The 22,500-nt window shown below is 51.0% G+C and overlaps 1 protein-coding gene across 3 annotated transcripts in view; it reads left to right on the top strand.

Moving 5' to 3' along the window:
- Positions 1-22,500, top strand: part of LOC149984734 (intermembrane lipid transfer protein VPS13B-like) — a 283,030-nt gene that overhangs the window by 231,133 nt on the left and 29,397 nt on the right. For all 3 annotated transcript variants that reach the window (XM_090215719.1, XM_090215714.1, XM_090215713.1), the window contains exons 22-26: positions 4,466-4,641; positions 8,061-8,237; positions 16,759-16,966; positions 18,587-18,775; positions 20,262-20,408. In XM_090215719.1, coding sequence (XP_090071845.1) covers positions 4,466-4,641; positions 8,061-8,237; positions 16,759-16,966; positions 18,587-18,775; positions 20,262-20,408 — 897 coding nt within the window. The remainder of the gene's footprint in view (positions 1-4,465; positions 4,642-8,060; positions 8,238-16,758; positions 16,967-18,586; positions 18,776-20,261; positions 20,409-22,500) is intronic.

Here is a 22,500-nt window from a genome sequence, read left to right on the forward strand (position 1 = left end):
GGAAGGGGAAGACAGAGAGAGGGGAAGGGGGAGACAGCGAGAGGAAGGGGGAGACAGAGAGAGAGGAAGGGGGAGACAGAGAGAGAGGAAGGGGGAGACAGAGAGAGAGGAAGGGGGAGACAGAGAGAGGGGAAGGGGGAGACAGCGAGAGGAAGGGGGAGACAGAGAGAGAGGAAGGGGAGACAGAGAGAGAGGAAGGGGGAGACATAGAGAGAGGAAGGGGAGACAGAGAGAGAGGAAGGGGGAGACATAGAGAGAGAGAGAGAGAGAGAGAGAGAGGAAGGGGGAGACAGAGAGAGAGAGGAAGGGGGAGACACAGAGAGAGGGGAAGGGGGAGACAGAGAGAGAGAGAGAGAGAGAGAGAGAGAGAGGAAGGGGGAGACAGAGAGAGAGATGAAGGGGGAGACACAGAGAGAAAGGAAGGGGGAGACAGAGAGAGAGGAAGGGGAGACTGAGAGAGAGGAAGGGGGAGACATAGAGAGAGAGAGAGAGAGAGAGAGGAAGGGGGAGACAGAGAGAGAGAGGAAGGGGGAGACACAGAGAGAGGGGAAGGGGGAGACAGAGAGAGAGGAAGGGGGAGACAGAGAGAGAGGGGAAGGGGGAGACAGAGAGAGAGGAAGGGGGAGACAGAGAGAGAGGAAGGGGGAGACACAGAGAGAGAGGAAGGGGGAGACACAGAGAGAGGGGAAGGGGGAGACAGAGAGAGAGGAAGGGGGAGACATAGAGAGAGTGAGAGGAAGGGGGAGACACAGAGAGAGAGGAGACACAGAGAGAGAGGAAGGGGAAGACACAGAGAGAGGGGAAGGGGGAGACAGCGAGAGGAAGGGGGAGACAGAGAGAGAGGAAGGGGGAGACAGAGAGAGAGGAAGGGGGAGACAGAGAGAGAGGAAGGGGGAGACAGAGAGGGGAAGGGGGAGACAGCGAGAGGAAGGGGGAGACAGAGAGAGGAAGGGGGAGACAGAGAGAGAGGAAGGGGGAGACAGAGAGAGAGGAAGGGGGAGACAGAGAGAGAGGAAGGGGGATACAGAGAGAGGGGAAGGGGGAGACACACAGAGAGAGAGGAACGGGGAGACATAGAGAGAGAGGAACGGGGAGACATAGAGAGAGGCAGGGGGAGACATAGAGAGAGGAAGGGGGAGACATAGAGAGAGGCAGGGGGAGACAGAGAGAGAGGAAGGGGAGACATAGAGAGAGAGAGGAAGGGGAGACAGAGAGAGAGGAAGGGGAGACAGAAAGAGAGGAAGGGGGAGACAGAGAGAGGAAGGGGAGACAGAGAGAGAGGAAGGGGGAGACAGAGAGAGAGGAAGGGGGAGACAGAGAGAGAGAGAGAGGAAGGGGGAGACAGAGAGCGAGGAAGGGAGAGACACAGAGAGAGAGGAAGGGGGAGACAGAGAGAGAGGAAGGGGGAGACAGAGAGAGAGGAAGGGGGAGACAAAGAGATAGGAAGGGGGAGACAGAGAGATAGGAAGGGGGAGACAGAGAGAGAGGAAGGGGGAGACAGAGAGAGAGGAAGGGGGAGACAGAGAGAGAGAGAGAGGAAGGGGGAGACAGAGAGCGAGGAAGGGAGAGACACAGAGAGAGAGGAAGGGGGAGACAGAGAGAGAGGAAGGGGGAGACAGAGAGAGAGGAAGGGGGATACAGAGAGAGAGGGGAAGGGGGAGACAGAGAGAGAGGAAGGGAGAGACACAGAGAGAGAGGAAGGGGGAGACAGAGAGAGAGGAAGGGGGATACAGAGAGAGAGGGGAAGGGGGAGACAGAGAGCGAGGAAGGGAGAGACACAGAGAGAGAGGAAGGGGGAGACAGAGAGAGAGGAAGGGGGATACAGAGAGAGAGGAAGGGGGAGACAGAGAGCGAGGAAGGGAGAGACACAGAGAGAGAGGAAGGGGGAGACAGAGAGAGAGGAAGGGGGAGACAGAGAGCGAGGAAGGGAGAGACACAGAGAGAGAGGAAGGGGGAGACAGAGAGAGAGGAAGGGGGAGACAGAGAGGAAGGGGGAGACAGAGAGAGAGAGAGAGGAAGGGGGAGACAGAGAGCGAGGAAGGGAGAGACACAGAGAGAGAGGAAGGGGGAGACAGAGAGAGAGGAAGGGGGAGACAGAGAGAGAGGAAGGGGGAGACAGAGAGAGAGAGGAAGGGGGAGACAGAGAGAGAGGAAGGGAGAGACACAGAGAGAGAGGAAGGGGGAGACAGAGAGAGAGGAAGGGGGAGACAGAGAGAGAGGAAGGGGGAGACAGAGAGAGTGGAAGGGGGAGACAGAGAGAGTGGAAGGAGGAGACAGAGAGAGAGACTCTCTACTCTACTGTCCTGACAACAGACCTCTTTCTGCCTCCTCACTACACTCTGTCCTGACAACAGACCTCTTTCTGCCTCCTCACTACTCTACTGTCCTGACAACAGACCTCTTTCTGCCTCCTCTCTACTCTACTGTCCTGACAACAGACCTCTTTCTGCCTCCTCACTACACTCTGTCCTGACAACAGACCTCTTTCTGCCTCCTCACTACTCTACTGTCCTGACAACAGACCTCTTTCTGCCTCCTCACTACTCTACTGTCCTGACAACAGACCTCTTTCTGCCTCCTCACTACTCTCTGTCCTGACAACAGACCTCTTTCTGCCTCCTCACTACTCTCTGTCCTGACAACAGACCTCTTTCTGCCTCCTCACTACTCTACTGTCCTAACAACAGACTTCTTTCTGCCTCGTCTCTACCCTACTGTCCTGACAACAGACCTCTTTCTGCCTCCTCTCTACTCTACTGTCCTGACAACAGACCTCTTTCTGCCTCCTCACTACTCTACTGTCCTGACAACAGACCTCATTCTGCCTCCTCACTACACTCTGTCCTGACAACAGACCTCTTTCTGCCTCCTCACTACTCTACTGTCCTGACAACAGACCTCTTTCTGCATCCTCACTACTCTACTGTCCTGACAACAGACCTCATTCTGCCTCCTCACTACTCTACTGTCCTGACAACAGACCTCTTTCTGCCTCCTCACTACTCTACTGTCCTGACAACAGACCTCTTTCTGCCTCCTCACTACTCTACTGTCCTGACAACAGACCTCTTTCTGCCTCCTCTCTACTCTACTGTCCTGACAACAGACCTCTTTCTGCCTCCTCACTACACTCTGTCCTGACAACAGACCTCTTTCTGCCTCCTCACTACTCTACTGTCCTGACAACAGACCTCTTTCTGCCTCCTCACTACTCTACTGTCCTGACAACAGACCTCTTTCTGCCTCCTCACTACTCTCTGTCCTGACAACAGACCTCTTTCTGCCTCCTCACTACTCTCTGTCCTGACAACAGACCTCTTTCTGCCTCCTCACTACTCTACTGTCCTAACAACAGACTTCTTTCTGCCTCGTCTCTACCCTACTGTCCTGACAACAGACCTCTTTCTGCCTCCTCTCTACTCTACTGTCCTGACAACAGACCTCTTTCTGCCTCCTCACTACTCTACTGTCCTGACAACAGACCTCATTCTGCCTCCTCACTACACTCTGTCCTGACAACAGACCTCTGTCTGCCTCCTCACTACTCTACTGTCCTGACAACAGACCTCTTTCTGCATCCTCACTACTCTACTGTCCTGACAACAGACCTCATTCTGCCTCCTCACTACTCTACTGTCCTGACAACAGACCTCTTTCTGCCTCCTCACTACTCTACTGTCCTGACAACAGACCTCTTTCTGCCTCCTCACTACTCTACTGTCCTGACAACAGACCTCTTTCTGCCTCCTCTCTACTCTACTGTCCTGACAACAGACCTCTTTCTGCCTCCTCACTACTCTACTGTCCTGACAACAGACCTCTTTCTGCCTCCTCACTACTCTACTGTCCTGACAACAGACCTCATTCTGCCTCCTCACTACACTCTGTCCTGACAACAGACCTCTTTCTGCCTCCTCACTACTCTACTGTCCTGACAACAGACCTCTTTCTGCCTCCTCACTACTCTACTGTCCTGACAACAGACCTCATTCTGCCTCCTCACTACTCTACTGTCCTGACAACAGACCTCATTCTGCCTCCTCACTACTCTACTGTCCTGACAACAGACCTCTTTCTGCCTCCTCACTACTCTACTGTCCTGACAACAGACCTCTTTCTGCCTCCTCACTACTCTACTGTCCTGACAACAGACCTCTTTCTGCCTCCTCTCTCTCTCGGTCTCTCTGTCTCTGTCTCTCTCTCTGTCCCTTTATCTCTCTGTCTCTCTCTCTGTCTCTCTCTCTCTCTGTCTCTCTCTCTGTCTCTGTCTCTCTTTCTGCCTCCTCTCTCTCTCGGTCTCTCTGTCTCTGTCTCTCTCTCTGTCCCTTTCTCTCTCTGTCTCTCTCTCTCTGTCTCTCTCTCTGTCTCTGTCTCTCTCTCTGTCTCTCTGTCTCTCTCTCTCTCTCTCTCTGTCTCTCTCTCTCTCTCTCTGTCTCTCTAACAGCCGTGTCCTGTTCTCTTCCAGGTTGTATTTAGTCCTCTGTTCATGATGCGTAGCCACCTTCCAGACCCTGTCATCATCCACACAGAGAAGAGAAGTCTGGGGCTGAGAGAGAGTCAGCTGATCCAGGGACAGGGTCACCAGGAACAACTACTGAACACGGAGAATGACCTGACACACCACCTCACCTTCCAGGCCAGGTAACACACCTTCCAGGCCAGGTAACACACCTTCTGGGCCAGGTAACACACCTTCCGGGCCAGGTAACACACCTTCCGGGCCAGGTAACACACCTTCCGGGCCAGGTAACACACCTTCCAGGCCAGGTAACACACCTTCCAGGCCAGGTAACACACCTTCCAGGCCAGGTAACACACCTTTCAGACCAGGTAACACACCTTCCAGGCCAGGTAACACACCTTCCAGACCAGGTAACACACCTTCCAGGCCAGGTAACACACCTTTCAGACCAGGTAACACACCTGTCAGGCCAGGTAACACACCTTCCAGACCCTGTCATCATCCACACAGAGAAGAGAAGAGAGAGAGAGTAAGCTGATCCAGGGACAGGGTCACCAGGAACAACTACTGAACACTGAGAATGACCTGACAGGAGGGAGGGAGGGAGGGAGGGGTCTCCCCAGTCCAAGTAGAACTGACAGCTGAGTCGTAGTTCTGAAGCCATGTTATTCTATTGTCTGGGTCTAATGTATCCTGGAGGGTTGTTGATTTAGTGCTGCTAGGATGGGTCACCCTCTCTGATCCCAGACCTGCTGAAACACCCCGCCAGACAGGAAGTAACTAGACCACCCGACCCAGTTAACCATGGCTTTAGTTTCCACTTTAGACCCAGTTAACCATGGCTCTAGTTAGGATCCACAGAGCAACACGGTGGATACTGGTTGTAGTGGGTCAGTTAGGATCCACAGAGTAACACGCTGGATACTGGCTGTAGTGGGTCAGTTAGGATCCACAGAGTAACACGGTGGATACTGACTGTAGTGGGTCAGTTAGGATCCACAGAGTAACACGGTGGATACTGACTGTAGTGGGTCAGTTAGGATCCACAGAGTAACACGGTGGATACTGGCTGTAGTGGGTCAGTTAGCATCCACAGAGTAACACAGTGGATACTGGCTGTAGTCAGTCAGTTAGCATCCACAGAGTAACACGGTGGATACTGACTGTAGTGGGTCAGTTAGGATCCACAGAGCAACATGGTGGATACTGACTGTAGTGGGTCAGTTAGGATCCACAGAGCAACACGGTGGATACTGGCTGTAGTGGGTCAGTTAGGATCCACAGAGTAACACGGTGGATACTGACTGTAGTGGGTCAGTTAGGATCCACAGAGTAACACGGTGGATACTGGCTGTAGTGGGTCAGTTAGGATCCACAGTGTAACACGATGGATACTGGCTGTAGTGGGTCAGTTAGGATCCACAGAGTAACATGGTGGATACTGACTGTAGTGGGTCAGTTAGGATCCACAGAGCAACACGGTGGATACTGACTGTAGTGGGTCAGTTAGGATCCACAGAGCAACACGGTGGATACTGGCTGTAGTGGGTCAGTTAGGATCCACAGAGTAGCACGGTGGATACTGACTGTAGTGGGTCAGTTAGGATCCACAGAGTAACACGGTGGATACTGGCTGTAGTGGGTCAGTTAGGATCCACAGAGTAACACGGTGGATACTGACTGTAGTGGGTCAGTTAGGATCCACAGAGTAACACAGTGGATACTGGCTGTAGTGGGTCAGTTAGGATCCACAGAGTAACACCGTGGATACTGGCTGTAGTGGGTCAGTTAGGATCCACAGAGTAACACGGTGGATACTGACTGTAGTGGGTCAGTTAGGATCCACAGAGTAACACGGTGGATACTGACTGTAGTGGGTCAGTTAGGATCCACAGAGTAACACGGTGGATACTGGCTGTAGTGGGTCAGTTAGGATCCACAGAGTAACACGGTGGATACTGACTGTAGTGGGTCAGTTAGGATCCACAGAGTAACACGGTGGATACTGGCTGTAGTGGGTCAGTTAGCATCCACAGAGTAACACAGTGGATACTGGCTGTAGTCAGTCAGTTAGCATCCACAGAGTAACACGGTGGATACTGACTGTAGTGGGTCAGTTAGGATCCACAGAGCAACATGGTGGATACTGACTGTAGTGGGTCAGTTAGGATCCACAGAGCAACACGGTGGATACTGGCTGTAGTGGGTCAGTTAGGATCCACAGAGTAACACGGTGGATACTGACTGTAGTGGGTCAGTTAGGATCCACAGAGTAACACGGTGGATACTGGCTGTAGTGGGTCAGTTAGGATCCACAGTGTAACACGATGGATACTGGCTGTAGTGGGTCAGTTAGGATCCACAGAGTAACATGGTGGATACTGACTGTAGTGGGTCAGTTAGGATCCACAGAGCAACACGGTGGATACTGACTGTAGTGGGTCAGTTAGGATCCACAGAGCAACACGGTGGATACTGGCTGTAGTGGGTCAGTTAGGATCCACAGAGTAGCACGGTGGATACTGACTGTAGTGGGTCAGTTAGGATCCACAGAGTAACACGGTGGATACTGGCTGTAGTGGGTCAGTTAGGATCCACAGAGTAACACGGTGGATACTGACTGTAGTGGGTCAGTTAGGATCCACAGAGTAACACAGTGGATACTGGCTGTAGTGGGTCAGTTAGGATCCACAGAGTAACACCGTGGATACTGGCTGTAGTGGGTCAGTTAGGATCCACAGAGTAACACGGTGGATACTGACTGTAGTGGGTCAGTTAGGATCCACAGAGTAACACGGTGGATACTGACTGTAGTGGGTCAGTTAGGATCCACAGAGTAACACGGTGGATACTGGCTGTAGTGGGTCAGTTAGGATCCACAGAGTAACACAGTGGATACTGGCTGTAGTGGGTCAGTTAGGATCCACAGAGTAACACGGTGGATACTGGCTGTAGTGGGTCAGTTAGGATCCACAGAGTAACACGGTGGATACTGACTGTAGTGGGTCAGTTAGGATCCACAGAGTAACACGGTGGATACTGACTGTAGTGGGTCAGTTAGGATCCACAGAGTAACACGGTGGATACTGGCTGTAGTGGGTCAGTTAGGATCCACAGAGTAACACAGTGGATACTGGCTGTAGTGGGTCAGTTAGGATCCACAGAGTAACACTGCCGATACTGGCTGTAGTGGGTCAGTTAGGATCCACAGAGTAACACTGCGGATACTGACTGTAGTGGGTCAGTTAGGAACCACAGAGTAACACGGTGGATACTGACTGTAGTGGGTCAGTTAGGATCCACAGAGTAACACGGTGGATACTGACTGTAGTGGGTCAGTTAGGATCCACAGAGTAACACGCTGGATATTGACTGTAGTGGGTCAGTTAGGATCCACAGAGTAACACGGTGATTACTGACTGTAGTGGGTCAGTTAGGATCCACAGAGTAACACTGGGGCGTCTGTGGAACAAGCAGAGATTGTACATACTTCACCCCAGACAGTGGGACACTGGACAAGCTGAGGCAGACACTGTGTGTGTGTGTGTGTGTGTGTGTGTTATGAAGACTAACCTGTCTGTCTGTCTGTCTGTTGCAGTGAGGACGAGGATGCGTCTCACTGTGCGGTGCCCATCTCCACCAGTGTGATCAAACAGATAGTGAACAGGAACCAGGCTGGGTTGGAGGACAGCCAGGACCACATACTGGCAGACTTCTACGGTCTGAAGAACAACAGCCAGCCTCCATGGCCCTACGTCAGCAAGGACACAGACAGGTACTGTGTGTGTGTGTATGCACTGCTGTCTCTTGTACACTAAGGACCTGGGGAAGAGTTGCAGGGGACAGAAGAGGAGGAGAATTGGCCTATTTGAAAGCTTGAAAAAAATGGTTTCATTTAGGAGACCCCTGGTTTAGATCCTAGGAGAACCCTGGTTTAGATCCTCGGAGACCCCTGGTTCAGATCCTCGGAGAACCCTGGTTTAGATCCTAGGAGAACCCTGGTTTAGATCCTAGGAGAACCCTGGTTTAGATCCTCGGAGACCCCTGGTTTAGATCCTCGGAGACCCCTGGTTTAGATCCTAGGAGAACCCTGGTTTAGATCCTCGGAGAACCCTGGTTTAGATCCTAGGAGAACCCTGGTTTAGATCCTAGGAGAACCCTGGTTTAGATCCTCGGAGACCCCTGGTTTAGATCCTCGGAGACCCCTGGTTTAGATCCTCGGAGACCCCTGGTTTAGATCCTCGGAGACCCCTGGTTTAGATCCTCGGAGACCCCTGGTTTAGATCCTCGGAGACCCCTGGTTTAGATCCTCGGAGACCCCTGGTTTAGATCCTAGGAGAACCCTGTTTTAGATCCTCGGAGACCCCTGGTTTAGATCCTCGGAGACCCCTTGTTTAGATCCTCGGAGACCCCTGGTTTAGATCCTCGGAGACCCCTGGTTTAGATCCTTGGAGACCCCTGGTTTAGATCCTCGGAGACCCCTAATTTAGATTCTCGGAGAACCCTGGTTTAGATCCTCGGAGACCCCTGGTTTAGATCCTCGGAGACCCCTGGTTTCGATCCTCGTAGACCCCTGGTTTAGATCTTCGGAGAACCTCTAGTTTAGATCCTCGGAGAACCCTGGTTTAGATCCTAGGAGACCCCTGGTTTCGATCCTCGGAGACCCCTGGTTTAGATCTTCGGAGAACCTCTAGTTTAGATCCTCGGAGACCCCTGGTTTAGATCCTCGGATACCCCTGGTTTAGATCCTCGGAGAACCCTTAGTTTAGATCCTAGGAGAACCCTGTTTTAGATCCTAGGAAAACCCTGGTTTAGATCCTTGGAGACCCCTGGTTTAGATCCTCGGAGACCCCTGGTTTAGATCCTTGGAGAACCCTGGTTTAGATCCTCGGAGACCCCTGGTTTAGATCCTAGGAGAACCCTGGTTTAGATCCTCGGGGACCCCTGGTTTAGATCCTTGGAGACCCCTGGTTTAGATCCTAGGAGAACCCTGTTTTAGATCCTCGGAGACCCCTGGTTTAGATCCTCGGAGACCCCTGGTTTAGATCCTCGGAGACCCCTGGTTTAAATCCTCGGAGACCCCTGGTTTAGATCCTTGGAGACCCCTGGTTTAGATCCTCGGAGACTCCTGGTTTAGATTCTCGGAGAACCCTTGTTTAGATCCTCGGAGACCCCTGGTTTAGATCCTCGGAGACCCCTGGTTTAGATCCTCGGAGACCCCTGGTTTAGATCCTTGGAGACCCCTGGTTTAGATCCTCGGAGACTCCTGGTTTAGATTCTCGGAGAACCCTGGTTTAGATCCTCGGAGACCCCTGGTTTAGATCCTCGGAGACCCCTGGTTTCGATCCTCGTAGACCCCTGGTTTCGATCCTCGTAGACCCCTGGTTTAGATCTTCGGAGAACCTCTAGTTTAGATCCTCGGAGACCCCTGGTTTAGATCCTAGGAGACCCCTGGTTTAAATCCTCGGAGAACCCTGGTTTCGATCCTCGGAGACCTCTGGTTTCAATCCTCGGAGACCCCTGGTTTAGATCTTCGGAGAACCTCTAGTTTAGATCCTCGGAGACCCCTGGTTTAGGTCCTCGGAGACCCCTGGTTTAGATCCTCGGAGACCCCTGGTTTAGATCCTCGGAGACCCCTGGTTTAGATCCTAGGAGAACCCTGGTTTAGATCCTCGGAGACCCCTGGTTTAGATCCTTGGAGACCCCTGGTTTAGATCCTCGGAGACCCCTGGTTTAAATCCTCGGAGACCTCTAGTTTAGATCCTCGGAGAACCCTGGTTTAGATCCTCGGAGAACCCTGGTTTAGATTCATCTAAAAGGACAGGGGCCTTGCATTTAGATATAGTTTGGCACATCGGGCATCAGAGAGCAGATCAAACATCAAATTACTAATGAACTAACCAGGTGACTTTCTGACTGGATCCAATGTGCTGAGCAGCTTCTGTCAGGGGTCTGCAAGCGGAGCCCAGCTTTTTAGCAGTGTGAGATCTGGGGGGGGGGGGGGGGGGTTTAGAGATGTGTGTTCAGGGATCAGACTGGGGGGGGGGGGGGGGGGGTTTAGAGATGTGTGTTCACGGTTCAGGGATCAGACTGGGGGGGGGGGGGTTTAGAGATTTGTGTTCAGGGTCCAGGGATCAGACTGGGGGGGGGGTTTCCATGTTTAGAGATGTGTGTTCAGGGATCAGACTGGGGGGGGGGGGTTTAGAGATGTGTGTTCACGGTCCAGGGATCAGACTGGGGGGGGGGGTTAGAGATGTGTGTTCACGGTCCAGGGATCAGACTGGGGGGGGGGGGGGTTTCCATGTTTAGAGATGTGTGTTCACGGTCCAGGGATCAGACTGGGGGGGTTTCCATGTTTAGAGATGTGTGTTCACGGTCCAGGGATCAGACTGGGGGGGTTTCCATGTTTAGAGATGTGTGTTCATGGTCCAGGGATCAGACTGGGGGGGGGGTTCCATGTTTAGAGATGTGTGTTCATGGTCCAGGGATCAGACTGAGGGAGGGGGGGGGGGGTTCCATGTTTAGAGATGTGTGTTCACGGTCCAGGGATCAGACTGGGGGGGGGGGGGGGGGGTTTCTAAAGGCCCAGGACAAACTGATACTTTCCCTTCTCTGGGAAATTAACTTTAGACCAGGGCCCTATTCCCTATATAGTGCACTACTTTAGACCAAGACCCTATGGCACCCTATTCCTTATATAGTGCACAACTTTAGACCAGGGCCTATAGAGTCCTAGTCAAAAGGGCCCAAAGTAGAGCACTATATAGAGAATAGGTTGTCATCGTTACCTCACCGTCCGTCTCTCTCTGGACCTGGTGTCCTCCTGGAGACTACCTTCACTACAGGTCCTCCTGGAGTCTACCTTCACTACAGGTCCTCCTGGAGTCTACCTTCACTACAGGAACTAGACCTGGGACCCTCCTGGAGTCCACCTTCACTACAGGTCCTCCTGGAGTCTACCTTCACTACAGGTCCTCCTGGAGTCCACCTTCACTACAGGTCCTCCTAGAGTCCACCTTCACTACAGGTCCTCCTGGAGTCTACCTTCACTACAGGTCCCCCTGGAGTCTCCCTTCACTACAGGAACTGGACCTGGTTTCCTCCTGGAGTCTATCTTCACTACAGGTCCTCCTGGAGTCTACCTTCACTACAGGTCCTCCTGGAGTCCACCTTCACTACAGGTCCTCCTGGAGTCTACCTTCACTACAGGTCCTCCTGGAGTCCACCTTCACTACAGGTCCTCCTGGAGTCCACCTTCACTATAGGTCCTCCTGGAGTCTACCTTCACTACAGGTCCTCCTGGAGTCCACCTTCACTACAGGTCCTCCTGGAGTCCACCTTCACTACAGGTTCTCCTGGAGTACACCTTCACTACAGGTCCTCCTGGAGTCTACCGTCACTACAGGTCCTCCTGGAGTCTACCTTCACTACAGGTCCTCCTGGTGTCTACCTTCACTACAGGTCCTCCTGGAGTCTACCTTCACTACAGGAACTAGACCTGGGGCCCTCCTGGAGTCTACCTTCACTACAGGAACTAGACCTGGGACCCTCCTGGAGTCCACCTTCACTACAGGTCCTCCTGGAGTCCACCTTCACTACAGGTCCTCCTGGAGTCTACCTTCACTATAGGTCCTCCTGGAGTCCACCTTCACTACAGGTCCTCCTGGAGTACACCTTCACTACAGGTCCTCCTGGAGTCTACCTTCACTACAGGTCCTCCTGGAGTCCACCTTCACTACAGGTTCTCCTGGAGTCTACCTTCACTACAGGTCCTCCTGGAGTCTACCGTCACTACAGGTCCTCCTGGATTCTACCTTCACTACAGGTCCTCTTGGTGTCTACCTTCACTACAGGTCCTCCTGGAGTCTACCTTCACTACAGGAACTAGACCTGGTACCCTCCTGGAGTCTACCTTCACTACAGGAACTAGACCTGGAACCCTCCTGGAGTCTACCTTCACTACAGGAACTAGACCTGGGACCCTCCTAGAGTCCACCTTCACTACAGGTCCTCCTAGAGTCCACCTTCACTACAGGTCCTCCTGGAGTCTACCTTCACTACATGAACTAGACCTGGGACCCTCCTGGAGTCTACCTTCACTACAGGAACTAGACCTGGGACCCTCCTAGAGTCCACCTTAACTACAGGTCCTCCTGGAGTCTACCTTCACTACAGGAACTAGACCTGGAACCCTCCTGGAGTCTACCTTCACTACAGGTCCTCCTAGAGTCCACCTTCACTACAGATCCTCCTGGAGTCTATCTTCACTACAGGAACTAGACCTGGGACCCTCCTGGAGTCTACCTTCACTACAGATCCTCCTGGAGTCTACCTTCACTACAGGAACTAGACCTGGAACCCTCCGGGAGTCTACCTTCACTACAGGAACTATTAGTCCTTAGTGTTCAGTAGAGTTGGATGTTTCAGCAGTCAACAATTACATAGACATTCAGCTACATGTCATTGTTGAAATATTCCCCATGTAATGCTAATGGGGAGCTAACATGGCCGCCATAGAACGTTCTAGTCAAGTAAATGCATCTTTGCTGTCTATGTCTCTGTACATCAGTTAGTAGGACAGAGACATGGTTTTGATGTTAACATGCCCCCATGTGTGGTGTGTGTGTGTGTGTGTGTGTGTGTGTGTGTGTGTGTGTGTGTGTATGTGTGTGTGTGTGTGTGTGTGTGTTGTTGGCGTGTGTGTGTGTGTGTGTGTATGTGTGTGTGTGTGTGTGTGTGTGTGTGTGTGTTGTTGGCGTGTGTGTGCGGTGGTGTGTGCTGATGTGATACATGCCCATGTGCCTACCCAGATGCCTGTTGATTGATGTTGTTTGTATCTGCATATTAAGTTGTTTGTTTCTGTGTACTTCCATGGCGTGCCTCTGTGTGTCTGTTTAGCGTGGTTGAAGTTGGATGTTATGGTGATTGTTCATGTCTGTACCACAGATGTCTAGTGGAGGCCTTATCTCAGTGGATCAGAGACCATGTTGGAGTGGAGGCCTTATCTCAGTGGATCAGAGACCATGTTGGAGTGGAGGCCTTATCTCAGTGGGACAGAGACCTCCATGTTGGAGTGGAGGCCTTATCTCAGTGGAACAGAGACCTCCATGTTGGAGTGGAGGCCTTATCTCAGTGGGACAGAGACCTCCATGTTGGAGTGCAGGCCTTATCTCAGTGGGACAGAGACCTCCATGTTGGAGTGGAGGCCTTATCTCAGTGGAACAGAGACCTCCATGTTGGAGTGGAGGCCTTATCTCAGTGGGACAGAGACCTCCATGTTGGAGTGGAGGCCTTATCTCAGTGGAACAGAGACCTCCATGTTGGAGTGCAGGCCTTATCTCAGTGGAACAGAGACCTCCATGTTGGAGTGGAGGCCTTATCTCAGTGGAACAGAGACCTCCATGTTGGAGTGGAGGCCTTATCTCAGTGGAACAGAGACCTCCATGTTGGAGTGCAGGCCTTATCTCAGTGGAACAGAGACCTCCATGTTGGAGTGGAGGCCTTATCTCAGTGGGACAGAGACCTCCATGTTACAGGTGTATAGTGGAGACCTTATCTCAGTGGAATAGAGACCTCCATGTTGGAGTGGAGGCCTTATCTCAGTGGAACAGAGACCTCCATGTTGGAGTGGAGGCCTTATCTCAGTGGAACAGAGACCTCCATGTCTAGTGGAGGCCTTATCTCAGTGGGACAGAGACCTCCATGTTGGAGTGGAGGCCTTATCTCAGTGGAACAGAGACCTCCATGTTGGAGTGGAGGCCTTATCTCAGTGGAACAGATACCTCCATGTTGGAGTGGAGGCCTTATCTCAGTGGAACAGATACCTCCATGTTGGAGTGGAGGCCTTATCTCAGTGGGACAGAGACCTCCATGTTGGAGTGGAGGCCTTATCTCAGTGGAACAGAGACATGTTGGAGTGGAGACCTTATCTCAGTGGAACAGAGACCTCCATGTTGGAGTGGAGGCCTTATCTCAGTGGAACAGAGACCTCCATGTTGGAGTGGAGGCCTTATCTCAGTGGGACAGAGACCTCCATGTTGGAGTGGAGGCCTTATCTCAGTGGGACAGAGACCATGTTGGAGTGGAGGCCTTATCTCAGTGGGACAGACACCTCCATGTTGGAGTGCAGGCCTTATCTCAGTGGGACAGAGACCTCCATGTTACAGGTGTATAGTGGAGACCTTATCTCAGTGGAACAGAGACATGTTGGAGTGGAGGCCTTATCTCAGTGGGACAGACACCTCCATGTTGGAGTGCAGGCCTTATCTCAGTGGGACAGAGACCTCCATGTTACAGGTGTATAGTGGAGGCCTTATCTCAGTGGGACAGATCCATGTTACAGGTGTATAGTGGAGGCCTTATCTCAGTGGGACAGAGACATGTTGGAGTGGAGGCCTTATCTCAGTGGGACAGACACCTCCATGTTGGAGTGCAGACCTTATCTCAGTGGAACAGAGACATGTTGGAGTGGAGGCCTTATCTCAGTGGGACAGACACCTCCATGTTGGAGTGCAGGCCTTATCTCAGTGGGACAGAGACCTCCATGTTACAGGTGTATAGTGGAGGCCTTATCTCAGTGGGACAGATCCATGTTACAGGTGTATAGTGGAGGCCTTATCTCAGTGGGACAGAGACATGTTGGAGTGGAGGCCTTATCTCAGTGGGACAGACACCTCCATGTTGGAGTGCAGGCCTTATCTCAGTGGGACAGAGACCTCCATGTTGGAGTGGAGGCCTTATCTCAGTGGAACAGAGACCTCCATGTTGGAGTGGAGGCCTTATCTCAGTGGAACAGAGACCTCCATGTTGGAGTGGAGGCCTTATCTCAGTGGGACAGAGACCTCCATGTTGGAGTGGAGGCCTTATCTCAGTGGAACAGAGACCTCCATGTTGGAGTGGAGACCTTATCTCAGTGGGACAGAGACCTCCATGTTACAGGTGTATAGTGGAGACCTTATCTCAGTGGGACAGAGACCTCCATGTTACAGGTGTATAGTGGAGACCTTATCTCAGTGGGATAGAGACCTCCATGTTGGAGTGGAGGCCTTATCTCAGTGGGACAGATCCATGTTACAGGTGTATAGTGGAGGCCTTATCTCAGTGGGACAGATCCATGTTACAGGTGTATAGTGGAGGCCTTATCTCAGTGGGACAGATCCATGTTACAGGTGTATAGTGGAGGCCTTATCTCAGTGGGACAGATCCATGTTACAGGTGTATAGTGGAGGCCTTATCTCAGTGGGACAGATCCATGTTACAGGTGTATAGTGGAGACCTTATCTCAGTGGGACAGAGACCTCCATGTTACAGATGTATAGTGGAGACCTTATCTCAGTGGGACAGAGACCTCCATGTTACAGATGTATAGTGGAGACCTTATCTCAGTGGGACAGAGACCTCCATGTTACAGGTGTATAGTGGAGACCTTATCTCAGTGGGATAGAGACCTCCATGTTACAGGTGTATAGTGGAGACCTTATCTCAGTGGGACAGAGACCTCCATGTTACAGGTGTATAGTGGAGGCCTTATCTCAGTGGGATAGAGACCTCCATGTTACAGGTGTATAGTGGAGGCCTTATCTCAGTGGGATAGAGACCTCCATGTTACAGGTGTATAGTGGAGACCTTATCTCAGTGGGATAGAGACCTCCATGTTACAGGTGTATAGTGGAGACCTTATCTCAGTGGAACAGATACATGTTACAGGTGTATAGTGGAGGCCTTATCTCAGTGGGACAGAGCCATGTTACAGGTGTATAGTGGAGACCTTATCTCAGTGGGACAGAGACCTCCATGTTACAGGTGTATAGTGGAGACCTTATCTCAGTGGGACAGAGACCTCCATGTTACAGGTGTATAGTGGAGGCCTTATCTCAGTGGGACAGATCCATGTTACAGGTGTATAGTGGAGACCTTATCTCAGTGGGACAGATCCATGTTACAGGTGTATAGTGGAGGCCTTATCTCAGTGGGACAGAGCCATGTTACAGGTGTATAGTGGAGACCTTATCTCAGTGGGACAGAGACCTCCATGTTACAGGTGTATAGTGGAGGCCTTATCTCAGTGGGACAGATCCATGTTACAGGTGTATAGTGGAGACCTTATCTCAGTGGGACAGATCCATGTTCCAGGTGTATAGTGGAGACCTTATCTCAGTGGGACAGATCCATGTTACAGGTGTATAGTGGAGGCCTTATCTCAGTGGGACAGCCCCCCCCCCCCCCCCCATCCCAGGGAGCTGTATAGTTGTTGATGTTTACAGTATTTAACTGTATATCTCTGTGTGGTACTGTAGGCCTGGATCAGAAGTCCTAGCCCAGTGGGACAGCCCCATGCAGGTGAAGTTGTCAGCCTGGAGGTCTGGTCTCAACACTCTTCTAGTAGAGCTCATTCCCTGGGCCCTGTTGACCAACCACTCTACATGGGACCTCTGGCTGTTTGAAGGAGAGACCATCGTCCTGCAGATACCTGCTGGAAAGACCCTCGTTCCTCCTAACTTCAAGGTGAGAGAGGAGAGACCCTTGATTTATATAGACTGGTTTTTGAATGCATCACTGACCAAGATGGCTGCCATTATCGTCACCTTCTAGAGCTTTGCAGGTCGTAGATCAGCGCCACTAGTGTATTATACACTCAGTGGCCAGTTTATTATACACTCAGTGGCCAGTTTATTAGGTACATCCATCTAGTACCCGGGTCAGACCACCCTTTGCCTCCAGAACAGCCTGAATTATTTGGGGTATTTGGTATTTTATTAGGATCCCCCATTAGCTGTTGTAAAAGCAGCCGACCTCTCTTCACAAGACTGCTGCTGACTGGATGTTCTGTATTAGTCTCTCTGGTCTCGGGTAAACCCCAGACACTGTCTGTAGGAGCGAACCATTGTCGTGAACAGGGTGTACCTAATAAACTGGCCACTGAGTGTATACCTCTATGGGCGAGACAGGAAGACCCAGGGCACTCTACAAAGCAAGTCGGACCTCAAACCCCATCACTAGGTACTAAGGCTGTCTGTCTGTCTGTCTGTCTACATGAGTAGGTATATCCTCCCCAGTGAGCCTGTCTGTCTGTCTGTCTGTCTGTCTGTAGGGGTTCGGACCTCAAACCCCATCACTAGGTACTAAGGCAGTCAGTCTGTAGGGGTTCACACCTCAAACCCCATCACTAGGCACTAAGGTCGTCAGTCTGTAGGGGTTCGAACCTCAAACCCCATCACTAGGTACTAAGGTCTGTCTGTAGGGGTTCACACCTCAAACCCCATCACTAGGTACTAAGGTCTGTCTGTAGGGGTTCACACCTCAAACCCCATCACTAGGTAGGACCTCAAACCCCATCACTAGGTAGGACCTCAAACCCCATCACTAGGTAGGACCTCAAACCCCATCACTAGGTAGGACCTCAAACCCCATCACTAGGTACTAAGGTCTGTCTGTAGTGGTTCAGACCTCAAACCCCATCACTAGGCACTAAGGTCTGTCTGTAGGGGTTCGGACCTCAAACCCCATCACTAGGTAGGACCTCAAACCCCATCACTAGGTACTAAGGTCTGTCTGGTATCAGAGGATAAAAGCTGATGGCTACAGGAAACTAGCGTAAAGCCCTACGCGTGTCATAGTCTGTGAAACAGAAACAAATAAAGCATTGTTTCCATAGCACCCGCGATTTATGAGGTAACGGCCGAGAGGAGCTGGGACTGGCCGACTCAGAGAGCAGGGCTTCGTGTGTGTCCATGTATTCATCATAATCACTGATAGATTTGAACCTAGTCTCTCTCTTTCTCAATCTGTCTCTCTCTCTCTCTCTCTGTCTTCATTCCTCCCTCTCCGTTTGTCCCTCTCTCCCTCCCTCTCTCCCTACCTCTCCCTCTCTGTCTCTCTCCCTCTCTCTTTATCTCTCCCTCTCTCTTTGTCCCTTCCTCCCTCTCTCTTTGTTCCTTCCTCCCTCTCTGTATCTCTCCCTTCCTCTCTCTCTGTTTGTCTCTCTCTTTCTCTCTCTCTCCTGTCTCTCCCTCTCTCTTTGTCCCTTCCTCTCTCTCTCTTTCTCTCTCTCTCCTGTCTCTCCCTCTCTCTTTGTCCCTTCCTCCCTCTCTGTTTGTCTCTCTCTCCCTCCCTCCCTCTCTCTAGGAGGCGTTTCAGCTGGGTATCTACTGGTCCGACACTAACACGGTCCATAAGTCTACAGCCCTGAAGCTGGTCCATGACCTGACGTCTCCGCGCTGGAAGGAGGGTGTCAGTCCTGAGGTCCTCACCCTGGACGAGGAGGGCTATGTGGAGGCAGAGATCCCCCTGGGGAGGAACCCTGGGAGACAGAAGGTTAGGGACTGTCCATACTTACATCCTCCCCAAGCTACCTGTCTCTACGTGATACATGTGAGGCATTTAGCAGATGCTCTTATCCAGAGACACAATTATTAAGTTCAACAAGGTAGGAACAGGTCCCTGTTATTACGTTCAACAAGGTAGGAACAGGTCCCTGTTATTACGTTCAACAAGGTAGGAACAGGTCACTGTTATTACATTCAACAAGGTAGGAACAGGTCCCTGTTATTACGTTCAACAAGGTAGGATCAGGTCACTGTTATTACATTCAACAAGGTAGGAACAGGTCACTGTTATTACATTCAACAAGGTAGGAACAGGTCCCTGTTATTACATTCAACAAGGTAGGAACAGGTCCCTGTTATTATATTCAACAAGGTAGGAACAGGTCCCTGTTATTACGATCAACAAGGTAGGAACAGGTCACTGTTATTACATTCAACAAGGTAGGAACAGGTCCCTGTTATTACGTTCAACAAGGTAGGAACAGGTCACTGTTATTACATTCAACAAGGTAGGAACAGGTCAGACAACCACATATCACTGTTATTACATTAAACAAGGTAGGAACAGGTCCCTGTTATTATATTCAACAAGGTAGGAACAGGTCACTGTTATTACATTCAACAAGGTAGGAACAGGTCACTGTTATTACATTCAACAAGGTAGGAACAGGTCACTGTTATTACATTCAACAAGGTAGGAACAGGTCACTGTTATTACATTCAACAAGGTAGGAACAGGTCACTGTTATTGCATTCAACAAGGTAGGAACAGGTCACTGTTATTACATTCAACAAGGTAGGAACAGGTCCCTGTTATTACGTTCAACAAGGTAGGAACAGGTCCCTGTTATTACGTTCAACAAGGTAGGAACAGGTCCCTGTTATTACATTCAACAAGGTAGGAACAGGTCAGATAACCACATATCACTGTTATTATATTCAACAAGGTAGGAACAGGTCAGATAACCACATATCACTCACTCACTGTTCCATCTATAAAATGTCATTGAGACTAACTAACAGTATCAGATAGACATGAGTTACTGGAAGCATGTGGAGGCATTAACTCTCTCTCTCTGTCTCTGCCTCTCTCTGTCTCTCTCTGTCTGTCTCTCTCTCTCTCTGCCTCTCTGTCCCTCTGTGTCTCTCTGTCTCTCTCTGTCTCTCTCTGTCTCTCTCTCTGTCTCTCTCTCTGTCTCTATCTCTCTGTCTCTCTCTGTCTCTCTCTCTGTCTCTCTCTGCCTCTCTGTCCCTCTGTCCCTCTGTGTCTCTCGCTCTCTGTCTCTGTCTCTGTCTCTCTCTGTCTCTCCCTGCCTCTCTCTGTCTCTGTCTCTCTCTGTCTCTCTCTGCCTCTCTCTCTGTCTCTCGCTCTCTCTCTCTGTCTCTGTCTCTCTCTGTCTCTCTCTGTTTCTGTCTTTCTCTGTCTCTCTGTGTCTCTGTCTCTGTCTGTGTCTTTGCCCCCTCCCTCCCTATAGGTTTGTCAGTTCTGCGTGTCATCTGTGGTGAGACACGGCATCCAGATTATCCAGATAGAAGACAGGACCATCCTGGTTAACAACACCCCCTACTTCCTGTCATATAGAGCCCTACTGTCTGACCAGGCCCTGGGGACCACAGACCAGGTAACACCCCCTACTTCCTGTACTTTAGACCTCTACTGTCTGACTAGGAACCATTCTCATCGACGGGGCTGTAGTGGAGCAGGTTGAGAGCTTCAAGTTCCTTGGTGTCCACATCAACAACAAACTAGAATGGTCCAAACACACCAAGACAGCCGTGAAGAGGACACGACAAAACCTATTCCCTCTCAGGAGACTGAAAAGATTTGGCATGGGTCCTCAGATCCTCAAAACGTTATACAGCTGCACCGTCGAGAGCATCCTGACCGGTTGCATCACTGCCTGGTGCGGCAAACTGCTCGACCTCTGACCGCAATGCATTACAGAGGGTAGTGTGTACGGCCCAGTACATCAATGGAGGCCAAGCTTCCGGCCATCCAGGACCTCTATACCAGGCGGTGTCAGACCCTTAAAATGGTCAAAGCCACCCTAGTCACAGACTCTCTACTGCCGCATGGCAAGCGGTACCGGAGCGCCAAGTCTGGGTCCATCAGACTCCTGAACAGCCAATCAAATGGCCACCCGGACTATGTTCATCGATCCCCCTTTCGTTACGTTGCTGCTACTCGCTGTTTATTACCGATGCATTTCACCCCATATTACCTCATACCCCTACCTACATGTACATACTACCTCATACCCCTACCTACATGTACATACTACCTCATACCCCTACCTACATGTACATACTACCTCATACCCCTACCTACATGTACATACTACCTCATACCCCTACCTACATGTACATACTACCTCATACCCCTACCTACATGTACATACTACCTCATACCCCTACCTACATGTACATGCTACCTCATACCCCTACCTGCATGTACATACTACCTCCATTACCTCATACCCCTACCTACATGTACATATTACCTCATACCCCTACTTACATGCACATACTACCTCACACCCCTACCTACATGTACATACTACCTCTACTACCTCAGACCCCTACCTACATGTACACGCTACCTCATACCCCTACCTACATGTACATACTACCTCATACCCCTACCTACATGTACATACTACCTCTACTACCTCATACCCCTACCTACATGTACATACTACCTCATACCCCTACCTACATGTACATACTACCTCATACCCCTACCTACATGTACATATTACCTCCATTACCTCATACCCCTACCTACATGTACATATTACCTCATACCCCTACCTACATGTACATACTACCTCATACCCCTACCTACATGTACATACTACCTCATACCCCTACCTACATGTACATACTACCTCATACCCCTACCTACATGTACATACTACCTCAACTAACCTGTACCGGTACCCCCTGTATATAGCCTCCACATTGACTCTGTACCGGTACCCCCTGTATATAACCTCCACATTGACTCTGTACCGGTACCCCCTGTATATAACCTCCACATTGACTCTGTACCGGTACCCCCTGTATATAGCCTCCACATTGACTCTGTATCGTAACACCCTGTATATAACCTCCACATTGACTCTGTACCGGTACCCCCTGTATATAGCCTCCACATTGACTCTGTACCGGTACCCCCTGTATATAGCCTCCACATTGACTCTGTACCGGTACCCCCTGTATATAGCCTCCACATTGACTCTGTACCGGTACCCCCTGTATATAGCCTCCACATTGACTCTGTACTGGTACCCCCTGTATATAGTCTCCACATTGACTCTGTACCGGTACCCCCTGTATATAGCCTCCACATTGACTCTGTACCGGTACCCCCTGTATATAGCCTCCACATTGACTCTGTACCGGTACCCCGTGTATATAGCCTCCACATTGACTCTGTACCGGTACCCCCTGTATATAGCCTCCACATTGACTCTGTACCGGTACCCCCTGTATATAGCCTCCACATTGACTCTGTACCGTAACACCCTGTATATAGCCTCCACATTGACTCTGTACCGTAACACCCTGTATATAACATCCACATTGACTCTGTACCGTAACACCCTGTATATAGCCTCCACATTGACTCTGTACCGGTACCCCCTGTATATAGCCTCCACATTGACTCTGTACTGGTACCCTCTGGGGTTGAGATACACTGCTCTGTGACTG

This window comes from Oncorhynchus mykiss, chromosome 2 (assembly GCF_057628025.1).
Source record: "Oncorhynchus mykiss isolate SJ-2025 chromosome 2, ASM5762802v1, whole genome shotgun sequence".
NCBI classification, from domain to species: domain Eukaryota; kingdom Metazoa; phylum Chordata; class Actinopteri; order Salmoniformes; family Salmonidae; genus Oncorhynchus; species Oncorhynchus mykiss.